Source organism: Musca autumnalis, unplaced genomic scaffold (assembly GCF_047663935.1).
Source record: "Musca autumnalis isolate F117 unplaced genomic scaffold, ASM4766393v1 scaffold_2, whole genome shotgun sequence".
Lineage (NCBI taxonomy): Eukaryota > Metazoa > Arthropoda > Insecta > Diptera > Muscidae > Musca > Musca autumnalis.
In genome coordinates, this window is record NW_027411755.1 from 79,206,786 (window position 1) to 79,225,788 (window position 19,003).

Here is a 19,003-nt window from a genome sequence, read left to right on the forward strand (position 1 = left end):
ATAGCGGATAAAGAAGACGAAAATTAAGGGCTCCGAAAAGGAAAAATCAACCAAGCGTGCTGTAGCAAAGCAAACCAATTGCTTAAGAAGGAAGAAAAGGAATCCAAGGTTTAGATTAAGGTAAGTAGGACGGTCCATCCAGAGAGCCAGAGAAGGATGACACGTGGAAGAAAGTCATGAAGAAGCAGCAGATAACAAGGGACAGAAAAGTGAAGCCGCCACAGAAGGATTACTTTCTTCACTGGACGAATAAGATGTCCAATGCATGTAAGAAGAAACAGTTAGAGAAAGATGGTAAAAGTACCCCCAAAATGAAGACGCAACCCAATGAAGATAAAACAGTGCATATAAAATATTAGTGAAATACAGTCGTTTCGATAGATAGAGTGAAACAAGTAAAAAACTATCAGTCGGCTTTGCCGACAGAGATATACCCTCAGCCTGTGTGGATTGAAATACATTTTAACGAATATTTTCAAACTTTTGTGTGGGAGGTACCGGAAGGAGTGGACCTATAAGCACCACATTCAAATTTGATATAATATTCGAAGAAATATTACAAATGGACTTGCCCCTGAAGAAAACTTCAAAAAACTGCCATCGTAATTGAGGCAGCGAATGCATGTTGCCTCATCAAAAATCAAAGTGATTCGATATCACGTCTTAAAGTGAACTTATCCGAAATTTTGTGTGATAGGTAATCGAAGGAGTGGACAAATATAATGCATATATGAACGTAATCTATATCTGATTTGATTTTTGAACTTTTGTGGGGGAGGTACCTGAAGGGGTGGACCGATATGACTTATCTTTGGACTTACACTAAGTTTGCACAAAATATTACGAAGGCCACATTTTGGACCGAATCGGCAGATCCGTTCGAGAGTTATCTTGGGCTCCAACAAAACACGATGTCATAGAGGTTTTTTGTAGCTTTCAGGCTGTTTTCTCAGGAAATATGGACTTGCCCCTGATGAAACTGATACCGTCGTGTGGGGGGACGTGAATACAAGATGCTACAACAAAAACCAAAGTGATTCGAGAGCAGGTCCTAAACTGAACTTTTCCGAATTTTTGTGTGGGAGGTACCCGAAGGAGTGTGCAAAGTACGGACCAAATCGGTAACTTCCTTCAGGAGTGGGGGAGGTACCGGAAGGAGTGGACCGATATAACCCATCTTCGAAGTTAAACTAAGTTTGGACAAACTATTACAATAGCCAAATTTTGGACTGAATCGGTTGCTCCGTTCGAGAGTTATCGTGCGCTCCAGGCAGACAGACGGACGGACATGGCTAAATCAACCCCAAATTGTCTGAAACATATTTGGTCCAAACAAACTTGGGGTCTAAAACCATTATTTCGATGAGACACATTTTGCCCGTATGAAAGTGTATATGAAGAAAAGACAAATTTTTTTTAGTTTTCCATAAAAAAAATTAAAAATTTTTTTTAAGCTACATGAATGATTTTTGATACATACATCGGGAAAAAACTCCCATTCTTCAATCTGTTCGAGATACTAATTTTGGTTGTTGCGCGCAAAAGTTATGGCGGTTTCAATTCTGATAAAAAGAAAAAAATCTTTAAAAGACTCTAATCATTATATTGAGAAACTCTCTTAATTAGGGGCTCCCTACATACTATATGGTTACTGAGGTCCCATAACTTTAGTGAAAAAGTTGTAAATTTTCGCGGAAATTAGGAAAGCATTCAAAACAATTGGTAGTTTACAACTTGTTCTAATAAAATTCAAGCTGTTTATGCATCTGAAAAATATATAAAAAATATGTACGTAATCTAAACATCGCGAAGATTCAAATGAAACCAAAACTATACAAATCCGCTTAGCGGTTTGCATATTATAGCAAAAAACAAAAAATATATTGAAGAAATTTATAAAATGTTTGTAAGAGAAAATATTTATTAAAATTTATTTTGTGAGTTAGTTGAACAAAATGTAAGAAAAATAGGTCGGAGTTTTTCTTCTATTTTAGTTAAATTCCACGCAATAAATCACATTTTTTATTCTAATCACTTCTCGAAAACACGCTAACATCTAGCAGAAGATATGGATATCTTTCAAATAAATGTTGGGTTCCTTTAAATGGGGTATAATCTTGAAATAAAATTGTATCGGGTAATGTTCATTTTGAAATGCGTGTAAATCGCGAAATCCTCAAAAACACTTGATGCGCATGCGGTTTACCGATACAGCGAATTCTTCTCTTTTAATTTGTACACATTTGCCAGGATTTACTTTGGCCGCTAAGATGTAGCATCGTCTGCAGTTTAGTGTGCAACAAACTGTATTGCGCTTAAATTTTGCACAAAGTGCATACACTTTTTATGCGCATCCGACTTCACTATCAACCGTGAAAAAATACATCGATCTAAACATATTTCAATAAAATCCATCAAGAACCGTGGATGTAGCATCACACAGTATTTTTTGGATAAATCGGATACAGCTCCCATGCCACTAAATTTTTCAAACCGCTGTTTTCGCACAAACGCGAGTGATGATTCACTTTCTTCATTGAAATGGAAACGATCCACATAAAACGCGAATTAGTCAGCGATATTTTGAAAAACATTTTTCGCAAATTTTTCAATTTTTGCAGTAGCCATTTCCGCAGTTCTAGTAGATCGATTTTTACGATCTGTGATTCATATGATCCGGATCGTCGAAAAACTAAAATATCGCGGGGTACCAGCACACTCAAAACGATATTGTAAATACTGTACCCAAAAAATAGGTTTTTTAGAAAAAATATCGCACTAAATTTTGGTCTTTGGCAGTAGATTACTCTGCTGCTGTGTGGGCTACATACTTAATATACATATCAGATTATGCGAAATCGCGAGTTCTTTAGTCCTATAATTGGTTTTTCGAAATATCCGAATGCGCGTCCCAGTTACATAAAAAATACAAAAAACACCTGAAATCCGGCTTCAAAATGTCAGCATCCATAAAAGGTTGATGCAGTGGAAATTTTGGAAAGTGATACATTAGAAGTGTAATTTTCATTTTGTATTCTCCAACTTTTACTTTGGACAGATGTCCGTCATTTGAATGGTTTAATCAGAAATCGAATAGCAATGTAAAAAACCTGTTTAGATTCAACGTGTTTTTACCTATGGTTTTTCCTTTACGCGGTCGTAACTACCACGTAAATTAAATTTTTTTGCTAAATTTTTGAGCTTTGTACAAAAACATCTAAGTTACTGGTAAACTACAATAGTTCGCGTATTATAATAGTGCAAACCTTGGCTTCATGGAAACTAAAAAATTTTGACTTTTCCTCATATACCCTCTTTAGCATAAATGCTGAGGGTATAAAAATCAACATCGTTTTAGGACAACCATTTTCTAGAGGACATAATTCTTAAGTATATTATTGTTAAATGACTTGCTTTTGAAAGGTTGGATTATTAACATTATAGTTATTTTATATATAAGCGGATTTAACAAACCCACTGGGTTTCAAACGTCAATTCCATTGAGTATATGTCAAGTAAGTCCTCGTAAAGAAGGTTAACCCCGCAAAAAGCTATAATATAAACAGACTATTACATTCATGTGTAACTTACCTTATTTCCGACAAAAAATTCCAGAAAAAATCACTCGGTGATGGTGTCACTAATATCGATATGAAAAGTGGCATCGTTTAAAGAGGAGATCTTTTGCTTTAAGAGAATTAGTAGGGGTAAATTCTGCATCGAAATTACTAAACTCTTCCAAGATATTAGAAACCGACTACGATATTTTTATTTGCGTTTTTGTCGCGCGTGGGCGCGAGAGGGTGATTTGTCTTTAAAATTATATCAGATTAAAAATATGTTAGTGGTGCATATCAGTGATACGTACTTTGTACATACCAATAATAAATTGCATAAGCGCAGTGATGCGTAAGATACATTCGATTATTTTTAAAAATAAAAAACAATTTATTTAAAGAATTTGGTAGTAATATAACAGATACGATGAGTTGGTTTGTAAAAGTGTATAATAATGAAATGCATTTATTATAAATAAAAATATGTATGTAATACTTAAAAATCATATGAATTATCATCATCATCTCCCTTGCGTACTTGGAAAAATATTCTGTATATAAATGCTGCAACCAAGCTTCCAATTATCGGTCCTACCCAGTACACCCAGTGATCAGTCCACAAGCCATGAACAACAGCAGGGCCAAATGAACGCGCTGGATTCATGCTGGCTCCAGTTAATTTTATCTAAAACAATATTATAAAAAGTAGTTAGCAATATTTTATGATTTATAGAGTTGTAATCTGTGTATATGCAATAGAGTGGTTTTAAAAAATCGATGTAGGAGTTTTTTATGCGGCACCCTCCTAAAATGTTTAGTTTTGTTAAAAAGTAAGATTGCCAAAGTTTGAGCTCAATCGGAATAGGTTAACACGTGCCACTGGGGCCTCAATGTTTCCACGGGCACTTTATATAGCTAATACTAAAATATGACCCGATTTCCAAAAATTTTTGCAGGATTACTTGTTTAGCCACTACAAAGAACTGGTAAACTGTTTTCATCGATTGGACTATAAATGTGATTTGTAGAGCGAGTTCTTTAAAATTTGTATGGGGCCAAGGTGAATTTTCACAAAATCACTCTGATTCCCCAAAAGGACAGGAGAAGAGACATGTCTATATCGATGTAGAATTTCACAATGATAAAAATATGCTGGGGATACCGTCATATAGAGAATCTCCAAAGCCACACGTTAAAACTTTCATACGAAACTTAAAGATGAAGGAACTTCAACTCTTCCGCTCTCACCCAAAACCTGTGAAGGTTTTCTATGAAAGTTTCAACGTGTGGCTTTAGAGAATATGTTTTGTTAGTTGGGCCCGACCTACTCTGAAGCCCAAATACTAATTGATTTTTTTTATCAACTTACCGCACATAAATGTCCTGCAGCAATAGACAGGCCCACAGCCAATGGAGCTGAACCTTTAATATCTTTTCGTTTTGGATCTGACACTGCCTTGACGACCAAAACTAATATCGATGTTATTATTGCCTCTATAAGTACACATTGCATGACATTGAGTGCGGGTGAACCAGCAGAAACGCCCAAGCCAACACCAGCTATCGACTGAGGAATTGCAATCTGTAATTAGTTTAAAATTATGAAATAAATTAATGATTATAATAGAAAGTTAAGCTTAACATACACTTAAAACTGCGGAACCAGCAATAGCTCCAATACATTGTACAACAATGTAAAAAGATCCCTTTAATAAACTCATTTCACCAACAACCATGAATCCAATTGTAACAGCAGGATTTATATGACATCCACTAATGTGCCCAAATGTCTGAAATTTAAAGAAACAATACATTTTTCAAGACAATAAAAATACAATTTTATAAGAACAGCCAAACCTGAGCTAGTGTTGCAACAGTCAATCCAAAGGTAAGAGCAATTTGAAGTACTGACGGCGACCAGTCATCGAATCCTACACAACTTCCAACGCCAATAACTATCAACAGGAATGTTCCAATCATTTCGCCAAATAGTATACGCCATATTTTCTTGTTGTCCGTAATATCAGAAATTCCGACAAATTTTGCCATTTCTGTAATAAACGCAAAATTTTTGGGATTATATCATTTTGTAGAAAAGAAGAAAAATTTATGTTATATAAAATCGCTTATTTCTTCATACTGCTATCTTGATTTTTATTTGAAGCTGGAGGTTCCATCATTCAAAACGAATTTATTTATTTTTTTTTTTTTTGATATTTTCTATTTATTGTGTTTATGAATTTTATTTAGAATTTTTGAAATTTAACTGAAGGCATGGAGTTGTCGTATTTAAGGTCATTCCTAAAGGTAACGCCTAAATTAGTGTGTGTTGCGTGTGCGTTATTCAAAACAAAATACAAGTATTTCACATACACTAATTTGGGTTTTGCCATAATAAACAAAAAAATATCACGTCACGTAACAGAGTGCTACATTTTTATATTTTTCTATCAGGTTTGTCATTCCGTTTGTAACTACTCGAAATAATAATTTTAGACCCTACAAACTATATATATTCTTGATCAGCGTGCAATTCTATATCGATATAGTCATGTCCGTCCGTCTGTCCCTCTATGGAAATCACTCTAGCATCCGATCGGTTTGAAGAAGGTGGATGAAATTTTGGTAAAATCTATTGTATGTACGTAAGACTTTGTGGTATTAAAAACGGGCTATGTAGGTCCACGTTTTGGTATAGCACCCATACAAAGCGACGTCGTTTTAAGGAATTTTTAAGATATTTGTACCATTTGACCACCGAATTAGTTGGAATTAAGAATTTTGTGTTTACTGAGGCTAAGAAACATTTCTAGCAAAAAATTTTTATATATCGCTCATTTACTCAAAGAGTGACACATCTCAAAAAATCGAGTTTCGAGAAAAACGCGTTTTAAGTTGGCGATTGAAATTTGACTTCCCAACTCAAAAAGATTATTACACAAAAACTAAAATAACTACTTCGACCATATTTTGTAAACAGGTAGCCAGATATCAGTGCTAAATTTCTATGCTTTATCAAGCATGAATTGAAGTGTTTTAGTGCTTCATAAACTCAAAAAACTTTTGTATTGAATTATGCGAAACTCGTAGTAAATGAGCTGTAACTCGTCGAGTTTTAGAGATATCAGCATAAAAATTTGACACAAGATAAAGTAGAAGTCGTAGAAAATATAGAAATTGATAACTCAGAAAACGCATTTTTTGAGTTATGCCACTCTTTGATTAAATGAGCGATATGTCCACATATTGGTATAGCCCGCATAGGTATCTCCCGAACTTCGGATTTTGAAAGTTTTAGCTATATTATCCTACCAAAAGCGGGTGACGTAGGGGATGGAAGATACCAAGCAACGGTCCTGACCGGTTTTAACATGGCCCAGGATTTATCTTGGTCCCTTCTTTCATCCCAAGTGGACACTGACCTCCCCGTGGTGTCACCTGGGGAACTGCCTTTAACACCCGTTAAAGGCAGTGAGCTAACATGTGCCGCGCGTTCACCCATAAGAACGTTAAAAACTTGGGTTTGGGCGTCGGGTTAGTAACCCTCCCCTAGAAAAAACAGCCTACTATGAAAAAACGAAAGAAAAGAAAAACAAACCCCTCTAAAGTTGACGAACCCCGCAAACGTTTTAAGGACCATGATCTGCGAATCTGCAACTGGAATGTTCGCACACTTTATAGAGAAGGTGCAGTCTTCGCATTGGCAGACGTACTTGAAAAGTACAAGACCGATATTACTGCCATACAGGAAATACGATGGATTGGGAAAGGCGTCACAACAACACCTAAAGGTGACGCACTGTATTATAGCTGACATGACATAAAGCATGAGTTTGGTTGTGGATTCGTAGTTAGTCGGAGACTAAAACATCTGGTATCCAGCTTCACCCCAGTGAATGAAAGCTAAATTCTTCAACATCAGCTTTATTTGCGTTCATGCCCCCACTGAAGAAAAGGACGAACAGACCAAAGATATATTTTACGAGCGCTTAGAAGAAACATATGACCGTTGCCCTGCCCATGACATTAAAATCATTCTGGGCGATTTTAATTCCAAAATTGGAAAGGAGAATATCTTTGTCCCAACAGTCGGGAAATTCAGTCTCCACAGTGAAACATCTGACAATGGTATGATGCTGATAGACTTTGCAGCTGCAAAAAACATGGTAGTTAGCAGTACCAGATTTAATCATCTCGATATTCATAAGGGCACCTGGCTGTCTCCAGATCAGAAAACAAGAAACCAAATTGATCATGTTGTGATAGATGGAAGACATTCGTACAGCGTGTTGGATGTACGATCGTTCCGAGGCGCAAACATTGATTCGGACCACTACCTTGTTGCAGCAAAGGTACGCACCCGCTTAAACGTAGCAAACAAAGTACGAACAGACACAACACGAAAGTTAGACATCGATAAGCTGCAATCACAACAGATAGCCACAGCATATTCCACTCAACTAGCCCAATTGCTTAATCAAAGCACTCCTCATCCCGATAACATATCAGCGCAATGGCAAAGCATTGTCCACTCCATGCAAACAGCCGCAAAATCCATACTTGGATACCAGAGACCTCCACCAAGAAATCCATGGTATGATCAGGAGTGTCGTGCTGCCACCGAAGAGAAAAATGCGACATATAGGGCTACTTTACAATCCGTAGCAACGCGTAGCGCACGAGAGAGATACAGGGAGAAAAGGAGAGAGGAGAAACGTCTTTTCCGCAGGAAAAAGAGAGAGATGGAAAAGCGGGAGTGTGAAAAAATCGAGATGTACAGGAGCCAGAATGAAGTCCGAAAATTCTACCAAAGAGTCAAGCATCAAACTGATGGCTTTGGTACAGGCACATCCTCCTGTAGAGACCAGCAAGGTAATTTGGTAACTGATACAGATAGTGTACTCAGGATATGGAAAGAACATTTTTCAAATCTGTTGGTATCCAATAGCAGCGAAGACGACGAAGATACCACAGTCCCAATCCCAGAAGATGGTATTGAATGTATACCGCCCAGCCAAGATGAGGTAAAGACAGCAATAAATCGGCTGAAGAATAATAAGGCAGCAGTGGCCGATGGCTTACCAGCCGAGCTGTTCAAAACCGGAGGCGACACGCTGATAAGGTGTATTCATCAGCTAGTTAGCACCATCTGGCAGGAAGAACGAATACCCGACGATTGGAACCTGAGTATCCTGTGCCCCGTCCACAAGAAGGGAGATAAGACTGTATGCTCTAACTATAGTGGCATAAGTCTACTCCCTATTGCCTACAAGATCGTGTCAGGGATATTGTGCGAACGACTAAAGCCTATGGTCAACGAGATAATTGGACCATACCAATGCGGCTTTAGACCTGGCAAGTCACCATTGACCAGATATTTGTCCTGCGGAAAATCCTGGAGAAGACCCAAGAGATGCAGATCGACACCTACCACCTTTTTGTCGATTATAAAGCAGCCTTCGACAGCCCGCTGCGTTCAAAGGTATTCCAAGCCATGTCTGAATTTGGTATCCCCGCAAAGCTCATCCGGCTTTGTAAAATGACTTTAACTGACACGAGGTCCTCAGTTAAAATAGGATAGAACCTCTCCGAAGAGTTTGGTACCAAAAGAGGTTTCATACAAGGAGACAGCCTTTCGTGTGACCTCTTCAACATCCTGCTAGAAAAGGTTATACGAGAAGCAAACGTCAAAAGAAGTGGCACAATCTACACCAATAGTCACATGTTACTTGCTTACCCTGCGTTTACAAATGCCAGTATTGGCAAGACAATAGCAAAAATACAAACCTTTTTCACAAATACATTTATAAATTTTTAAATATGTATAGAGAAAAATATGAATGTATTGGTGAAAATGGTTTGTAACTTTGCTATTGTCTTGCCAATACTGTCTGTGTGTAAACGCCTAGTTATGCTGATGATATAGACATCATGGGCCGATCAGTAAAAGAAGTAACTGATACCTTTATAAAGGTCGAAGGAGAATCTGCTAAAGTGGGTCTGGCGGTAAACGGTGAGAAGACCAAGTTGATGGTGTCGACGCGCAATGCGTCCATTGAGCTCGGACCGACTGTGGAAGTTGGTTCCTATAATATTGAGGTAGTAAAAGACTTCGTCTACCTCGGCACCTGCGTAAACACAACAAACGACATCAGTTGTGAAATAAAAAGAAGAATTGTATTGGTCAACAGATGCTACTTTGGTTTAAGTGAGCAGTTTAAAAACAAAGCCACATCTCGTCAAACAAAAATAACGCTGTACAAAACACTGATACTACCCGTGCTGATGTATGGCTCCGAAGCCTGGGTACTTGCGCAAGCAGACATGGCAGTGCTTGGTGTGTCTGAGAGAAAAATTCTTCGAAAGATCTACGGACCAATCTGCGTTGACGGTGAATATCGACGTCGCATGAACCACGAGCTGTATCTGCTATACAACGACATCAATATTGTTAAACGTATCGAGATGCAGCGATTGCGTTGGCTAGGCCATATCATAAGAATGAGCGATGATGAACCCGTACCCAACTTTAAATGGGTACGTTAAAATGTCAGATAATGTACATAAAATGCTTCATTCGGGCGGCCCTTTTGATACCCTCCACCATATGGAGGGTATAATTAAATTTGTCATTCCGTTTGTAACACATCGAAATATTCGTCGGAGACCCTATAAAGTATATATATTATTGATCAGCATAAAATTCTATGTCGATTTGACCATGTCCGTCTGTCCGTCCGTCCGTCCGTCCGTCTGTCTGTCTGTTGAAATCAAGATACAGCTCGCAATTTTAAAGATAGAGAGTCAAAAGTTGGTACAGAAGTTTTTATTACTTGCAGGATGGTTGGTATTGAAAATGGGATATATCGGTCCACGTTTTGATATAGCCCCCATAGAACGGTACCTCCCGATTTTCGGTATTTTTAAGGTTTTAGCTTCACTATCCTACCAAAATGGCTGAAATTTGGTACGTAGTCTTCTTTAGAGGTATAAAACTTTCTCCCAGAATTTTGTCGGTATCGGTCCAAACCTTCATATAGCGCCCATAGAACGGTACCTCCCGATTTTCGGTATTTTAAGGGTTTTAGCTTCATTATCCTACCAAAATGGCTGAAATTTGGTACGTAGTCTTCTTTAGGGGTATAAAACGTTCCCCCAGAATTTTGTCGGTATCGGTCCACACCTTCATATAGCCCCCATAGAACGGCACCTCCCGATTTTCGGTATTTTTAAGGTTTTAGCTTCATTATCCTACCAAAATTGCTGAAAGTTGGTACGTAGTCTTCTTTAGGGGTACAAAACTTCCCCCCAGAATTTTGTCGGTATCGGTCCACACCTTCATATAGCCCCCATAGAACGGTACCTCCCGATTTTCGGTATTTTTAAGATTTTAGCTTCATTATCCTACCAAAATGGCTGAAATTTGGTACGTAGTCTTCTTTAGGGGTATAAAACTTTTCCCCAGAATTTTGTCGGTATCGGTCCACATCTTTATATAGCCCCCATAGAACGGTACCTCCCGATTTTCGGTATTTTTAAGGTTTTAGCTTCATTATCCTACCAAAATGGCTGAAATTTGGTACGTAGTCTTCTTTAGGGGTACAAAACTTTCCACCAGAATTTTGTCGGTATCGGTCCACACCTTCATAAAGCGCCCATATAACGGTACCTCCCGATTTTCGGTATTTTGAAGGTTTTAGCTTCATTATCCTACCAAAATGGCTGAAATTTGGTACGTAGTCTTCTTTAGGGATATAAAACTTTCCCCCAGAATTTTGTCGGTATCGGTCCACACCTTCATATAGCCCCCATAGAACCGTACCTCCCGATTTTCGGTATCTTAAAGGTTTTTGCTTCATTATCACACCGAAATGGCTGAAATCGTCTTCCAAGAGTTATAAAATATTCTAGAAGAGTATTATCAGTATCGGTCCACGTCTTCCTACATCCCCATAGAAGCTTACTTCTTGATTTTCGGTATTTTTTTAGTTTTAGCCACATTCTCTTACCGAAATATAGGAAATTTGGTATTTAGTCTTCTTTGAGCCTAAAAACTATCCGCAAGAAATTTGTCGGTATAGATCGACGTTTTGAAATAGCCGCCATAGAATGGTGCATCAAATTGTTTTACCGAAATTGCTGAAATTTAGTATTAAGTCTTCTTCATACACGAAAGGAAACTTATTATTCCATTTTACTTCAATACAACTTGTGGTGGAGGGTATAACAAGTTCGGCCCGGCCGAACTTAACGCCGTTCTTACTTGTTTATGGTGCCTTTATCTAACTATGTATGTTGACAATTTTTGGTAGGCTAGAAATTGTGAGGTACCGTTATATAGGGGTTATAATAAAACATGGACCTATGTTGACAGTTTTTGATGGGAGCTTTTAATGTCAAATAACTCCTAATTCGGTTAAAAATTGTAGCTAGAATCCTCAAAATACCGAAAATCGGTACATAACGTGGAAACTTCAAATGTCATTAACAGCTAGTTCGGAGGTATGTGGGCTATACGAAAATATGAACTTAAATGAACAATTTTTGTTGGTTTTTAAATTTCAAATTATAGAAAGTTCGTCCAAAAAATAAAGCTAAGGTACGCAAAATCGGGAGGTTTGTTTTGGGGCTATACCAAAACATGGACCTGCGTTCGATTAAACATTTTAAGTAAAATCCTCAAAGTACCGAAAATCGGGAAGTATCGTTATATTGAGTCTATGTTGAAAATTGTTGATGCAGATGTGTGGTGACCACTACAACCTTCAAATGTCAAACTACAGTTAGTTCGGTTAAAAATTTTAGCTAAAATTGCCAAATTACTGAAAATTGGGAGGTACCGTTATATGGGGGCTATACCAACACGTGGACTTATGTCCACAAGTTTTGTTATATAAGTTTATTGACACTTAAGAACTCTAAATGTCAAAGTATAACTACATCGGTCTGAAAATATAGCTAAAAACGTCAAAATACCGTAAATCGGGGGTACCGTTAAATGTGGGCTATACCAAAACGTGGACCTATGTGCACAACGTTTGTTATAGAAGTTTATTGACACTTAAGAACCCTAAATGTCAAATTATAGCTAAATCGGTCTGAAAATGTAGCTAAAAACGTCAAAATACCGTAAATCGGGAGGTACCGTTATATTGGGGCTATACCAAAACGTGGACCTATGTCCACAAGTTTTGTTATATAAGTTTATTGACACCTAGGAACCCTAAATGTCAAATTATAGCTAAATCGGTCTGAAAATGTAGCTAAAAACGCCAAAATACCGTAAATCGGGGGGTACCGTTATAATGGGGCTAAACCAAAACGTGGACGTATGTCCACAACTTTTGTTATATAACTTTATTGACACTTAAGAACCCTAAATGTCAAATTATAGCTACATCGGTCTGAAAATGTAGCTAAAAACGTCAAAATACCGTAAATCGGGGGGTATCGTTATATGGGGGCTATACCAAAACGTGGACCTATGTCCACACGTTTTGTTATATAAGTTTATTGACACCTAGGAACCCTAAATGTCAAATTATAGCTAAATCGGTCTGAAAATGTAGCTAAAAACGTCAAAATACCGAAAATTGGGGGGTACCGTTATATGGGGGCTATACCAAAACGTGGACCTATGTCCACAACTTTTGTTATATATCTTTACTGACTCTTAAGAACCCTAAATGTCAAATTATAGCTACATCGGTCTGAAAATGAAGCTAAAAACGTCAAAATACCGTAAATCGGGGTGTACCGTTATATGGGGGCTATACCAAAACGTGAACCGATATAGCCCATCATCGAACTTGACCTGCCTGCAAACAAAAGACGCATTTTCCCAAAATTTCAGCATCCTATCTCCATTTTTGTGGATGCTAGAGTGATTACCACAGACGGACGGACGGACGGACGTGCTCAGATCGACTCAGAATTTTACCCTGATCAAGAATATATATACTTTATAGGGTCGCAAATGAGTATTTCAATGCGTTAGAAACGGAAAAACAAACTTAATATACCCTCCATACTATGGTGGAGGGTATAAAAATGTAAATGTAATATTAGATGTAGTCAACAATTTGTTGTGTCAGTAAGTGGTGTTTTTTGATGTAGTCTGTGGTATCGTCCTTGTGTTCTTTGGAGTAGAATTTTCGGTATCGGGGTGTATTCTCGTAAGTATATGTATCTGGTGAAAGGTGACAATGCCGGCTAACAGATTTTGAAAAGAAATTTTGCGTATACTTGCGAATAAAAAAATGATCAATTTCTAGATTTCGTAAAACTTAAAAATTTGGATATTTTTAATTTTTGGTTGGAAAATCAGCGAAAACCTAAACACGTCATAGACTGGATTTCTGCGAAATTTAATCGAGGTGTCAGGACAACTTCGTGACGGGAGTTAAAAAACAGGTTTATAACATTTGTGTACGCCTTACCCAAAGATGGATAAAAAATTGAAGGTTAAAAATTCGTGTATTACAATTTGAAAGCGTATGGTTAGCTAGCGACACAGTATTTACGCTAGAACAAGGTAAGAATAAAAAGAAGAGAGGGCGCCCTAATGTGGATTATAGTGAAGGAAGAAAACTTGTTTCGGAAGTCTGATATGAACGCGGCAACAATACCAAGCTCTTGATTCATGCCGCCTCTGTTTCGGCCAATTTGTCAAAAGACAATTTTTTAACTATGTTCTCAAGGAAGTTCGGTATCAACCAACTAAAATGAGAAAGCAATTAACTTCGACAGAGAAAATTTATGAACGATATATCCAAATCTGAACCGATTTCAATATCACGCCTCAATAATGTTTTCAAGACCAAATTCCGTCAGACACTTTAAATTTCATCACGAAATACCTAAAATCGGGTGAAAATATATGGGAGCTATATCCAAATCTGAACCGATTTTGATATAATTTGGAATACTTTTTTCTAGACCTAATTGCAAACACATTTTAAATTTCATCGAAATTGGACAGAATTTGCTTGTTTGTTGCACAAAATACATCAAATCGGGTGAAAATATATATGGGAGCCATATCCAAATCTGAACCAATTTCAATATAATTTTTTTTTTTTTATTTACTTAAGTCTATAGATTAATACAATCCTTACAGACTATAATACATACTAAGTACATGCATATATACAAAATATCAAATTTACAAAAAGTAAAAATAGAGAAAAACAGAAGCTATTCATTAAGGGATATTATAATTTTTCTTTTTACTGATTCTCGTGATTCACAAACATCTATTATACTACAAAATTTATTAAATTCCAAAAGCAGACGGCGTAAGGGATCATTATTTTCATAGTTTGACCGATAGTAATCTACATATAATAACTGATAGTTACGTGTTTGTCTGATTGGTCCGTTAAAGCAAAGTTTTTTTAGGATATAATCAGAAAATAGTTTTCCTTGCATAATGTTTAGTATGAAGGTCACATTCAACATAGTTCTTCGACTTTTCAAAGTGGGGAGTTTTATTTGGTTTAACCTGTATTTGTACGATGGTAGTGTATGTATTGTCCAACCGCGACCCCTAAGACAAAACAAAAGAAATTGCTTTTGAACAGATTCTATTGCTTTTATATGGATTAAATAAGTTGGATCCCAGATAATTGACCCATACTCTAATGTAGAACGAACAAATGATATATACAGTTGTTTTGTTACCAACGGGTCTGAAAATTCTCTACTCCATCTTTTGATAAATCCCAGATTTTTGTAGGCCTTATTTGTAATCGCAGAAATATGTTCCTTGAAATTTAAACGGTTGTCTAAAGGTAGAGTTACATTAGGCAAATATTTGCTCCAGCGACCGGCAATGTGCGCTTACTGAGAGAAAGTGAGCATAAATTCAATGTATTATTAACACTCAATTGGTCTCATTAAGCGCGCAATGCCGGTCGCTGGAGCAAATATTTGCCTAGTGTGACCTTACCTTAAGAATATTCCCAAATCGTCAATGAATACAACATTTTCAACAATCTGATCATTAAGATAATAAAACGTATCAATCTTCTTTAGTCTAAACAAGTAAGAACGGCGTTAAGTTCGGCCGGGCCGAACTTGTTATACCCTCCACCACAAGTTGTATTGAAGTAAAATGGAATAATAAGTTTCCTTTCGTGTATGAAGAAGACTTAATACTAAATTTCAGCAATTTCGGTAAAACAATTTGATGCACCATTCTATGGCGGCTATTTCAAAACGTCGATCTATACCGACAAATTTCTTGCGGATAGTTTTTAGGCTCAAAGAAGACTAAATACCAAATTTCCTATATTTCGGTAAGAGAATGTGGCTAAAACTAAAAAAATACCGATACTGGACCGATACTGATAATACTCTTCTAGAATATTTTATAACTCTTGGAAGACGATATCAGCCATTTCGGTGTGATAATGAAGCAAAAACCTTTAAGATACCGAAAATCGGGGGGTACGGTTCTATGGGGGCTATATGAAGGTGTGGACCGATACCGACAAAATTCTGGGGGAAAGTTTTATATCCCTAAAGAAGACTACGTACCAAATTTCAGCCATTTTGGTAGGATAATGAAGCTAAAACCTTCAAAATACCGAAAATCGGGAGGTACCGTTATATGGGCGCTTTATGAAGGTGTGGACCGATACCGACAAAATTCTGGTGGAAAGTTTTGTACCCCTAAAGAAGACTACGTACAAAATGTCAGCCATTTTGGTAGGATAATGAAGCTAAAACCTTAAAAATACCGAAAATCGGGAGGTACCGTTCTATGGGGGCTATATAAAGATGTGGACCGATACCGACAAAATTCTGGGGAAAAGTTTTATACCCCTAAAGAAGACTACGTACCAAATTTCAGCCATTTTGGTAGGATAATGAAGCTAAAATCTTAAAAATACCGAAAATCGGGAGGTACCGTTCTATGGGGGCTATATGAAGGTGTGGACCGATACCGACAAAATTCTGGGGGGAAGTTTTGTACCCCTAAAGAAGACTACGTACCAACTTTCAGCAATTTTGGTAGGATAATGAAGCTAAAACCTTAAAAATACCGAAAATCGGGAGGTGCCGTTCTATGGGGGCTATATGAAGGTGTGGACCGATACCGACAAAATTCTGGGGGAACGTTTTATACCCCTAAAGAAGACTACGTACCAAATTTCAGCCATTTTGGTAGGATAATGAAGCTAAAATCTTAAAAATACCGAAAATCGGGAGGTACCGTTCTATGGGGGCTATATGAAGGTGTGGACCGATACCGACAAAATTCTGGGGGGAAGTTTTATACCTCTAAAGAAGACTACGTACCAACTTTCAGCAATTTTGGTAGGATAATGAAGCTAAAACCTTAAAAATACCGAAAATCGGGAGGTGCCGTTCTATGGGGGCTATATGAAGGTGTGGACCGATACCGACAAAATTCTGGGGGAACGTTTTATACCCCTAAAGAAGACTACGTACCAAATTTCAGCCATTTTGGTAGGATAATGAAGCTAAAACCCTTAAAATACCGAAAATCGGGAGGTACCGTTCTATGGGCGCTATATGAAGGTTAGGACCGATACCGACAAAATTCTGGGAGAAAGTTTTACGGACATACGGACATGGTCAAATCGACATAGAATTTTATGCTGATCAATAATATATATACTTTATAGGGTCTCCGACGAATATTTCGATGTGTTACAAACGGAATGACAAATTTAATTATACCCTCCATATGGTGGAGGGTATAAAAATGACATGTGCTTACATTTAAGGACATTTAGCTCCAACATGTTTATATTGCACCAATGACAGAAACGGTCTAAATCGGATTGTAGAAGATGTTGGTTCGATGGGTCACTGAATGATTGGAATATTTTGACATCATCGGCAAACATGAGAATATTGGAGTTCTGTAAAACATTTGGCAGATCATTAATAAATAGTGTAAATAATACCGGTCCAAGATGGCTCCCCTGCGGAACCCCAGATGTAACATATATTTTATCGGATATAGCAGTGCCAAATTTAACTGTTTGCTCTCTATCGCTGAGATATGATTTTATCCATTTCAGTAATGAAGGCGAGAAGCCAATAGCGTTTAGTTTGAGTAATAATAGTTCATGATTTACTTTGTCAAAAGCCTTGCTGAAATCAGTGTAAATACAGTCCGTTTGGCAACGATTTCGAAAGCCCTCATTAACATTTGAAGTTAGTTCTAGTAAATTTGTAATGGTAGATCGACTTTTTCGAAACCCGTGTTGATGATTGGACAGTATAGGAGAAACATGAAAGGATACTAATTCAGTAACCATTTTCTCAAATAATTTTGGAATTGAATTCAATTTTGCAATACCTATATAATTGGTAGCCTCATTTCTACTACCTGATTTAAATAAGGGAACAATAAACGACTGTTTCCATTTTAAAGGGAAATGACCGGCACGAATAGATTCATTAAACATTATACTAAGAGGAAGTGCAAGATTTTCAGCACAGTTCTTTAATATGCAGGCAGGTATTCCATCTGGACCTGGGGATGTTATGTTTTTTAGAGATTTTAACTTTGTTAGCACATCAGAAACTGTTAATGAAGGAAGATTTATGGACGGAAATTCTGGCAAGGGATATGGATATTCGGTTGCATTGTTGTACGATTTATTTGAATAAGTTGTTTCAAAGAATGATGCAAATGTATTTGATATAGAGATGTCATCTTCCGCAACAATAGTTTTAAACTTTAAGATTTTTGGCAAAGTATGCGATTGACGCTTTGAATTTATAAAACCATAAAAGGATTTAGGATTTTTAACTAATTTTTGTTTGACTTCCGAAATATAACTTCTATACAGCCGATTATTTAGAATAGTAAATTTCGATCTGGCAACTACATAAACTGCAAAATCAGAAGGGGAACCACATTGCTTGTATTTTTTATAAAGTTTATTTTCTTGTTCTTTAACTTACTTAAAGTTGCGGTATTCCATGGTGGACCAGAACGTCTAATAGTTTTAGATATTGGCACAGTTTTCGACATGGCATTTTCAAGAGTAGTATAGAAACTTTGTAACATATCATCAAGTGTGTCAAAAGATTGGAGTATAGACCAGTTTGTTAAGCTCAAAAGAGCATTTAAGTTTGTATAATTTGTACGAGAGAAACAATATATAGGTTTAGTTAATTGCTTTATAACAGGAATAGAAATGGGAGGTAATTGAAGAATTAGTTTTATGGTTGGGTGAAATTTATCTTCCGGGTGCACCAAGGGATCACACCGAACAGGTTGAATATTAAAAGGATGGTTCACAAATATTAGGTCAAGCAATTTACCAAGGGAGTTATGAATGCCATTTATTTGTGATAAACCAAGACCAAATAATGGTTCAATAGATTGGATAATGTTATAGTTTGTGTTAGTAGGTAAAAGATCCATAGATTCGGAATTGTGGGTCCATTTAATGTTA

General features: G+C 37.0%; 1 protein-coding gene across 3 annotated transcripts in view; it reads right to left on the reverse strand.

The window, feature by feature from the left end:
- Window positions 1–3,924: 3,924 nt before the first annotated feature.
- LOC141394150 (aquaporin-like) overlaps window positions 3,925–19,003 on the reverse strand; it is a 32,475-nt gene continuing 17,396 nt past the window's right edge. Inside the window, exons 1-5 of one of the 3 annotated variants that reach the window (XM_073968089.1) lie at window positions 5,698–5,866; window positions 5,415–5,608; window positions 5,204–5,347; window positions 4,927–5,139; window positions 3,925–4,242 (exon numbers count right to left, since the gene is read on the reverse strand). In XM_073968089.1, the coding sequence (XP_073824190.1) occupies window positions 4,054–4,242; window positions 4,927–5,139; window positions 5,204–5,347; window positions 5,415–5,608; window positions 5,698–5,737 (780 nt within the window). In that variant the 5' untranslated portion in view covers window positions 5,738–5,866 and the 3' untranslated portion in view covers window positions 3,925–4,053. The other 2 variants (XM_073968090.1, XM_073968091.1) reach the window with 2 other exon arrangements.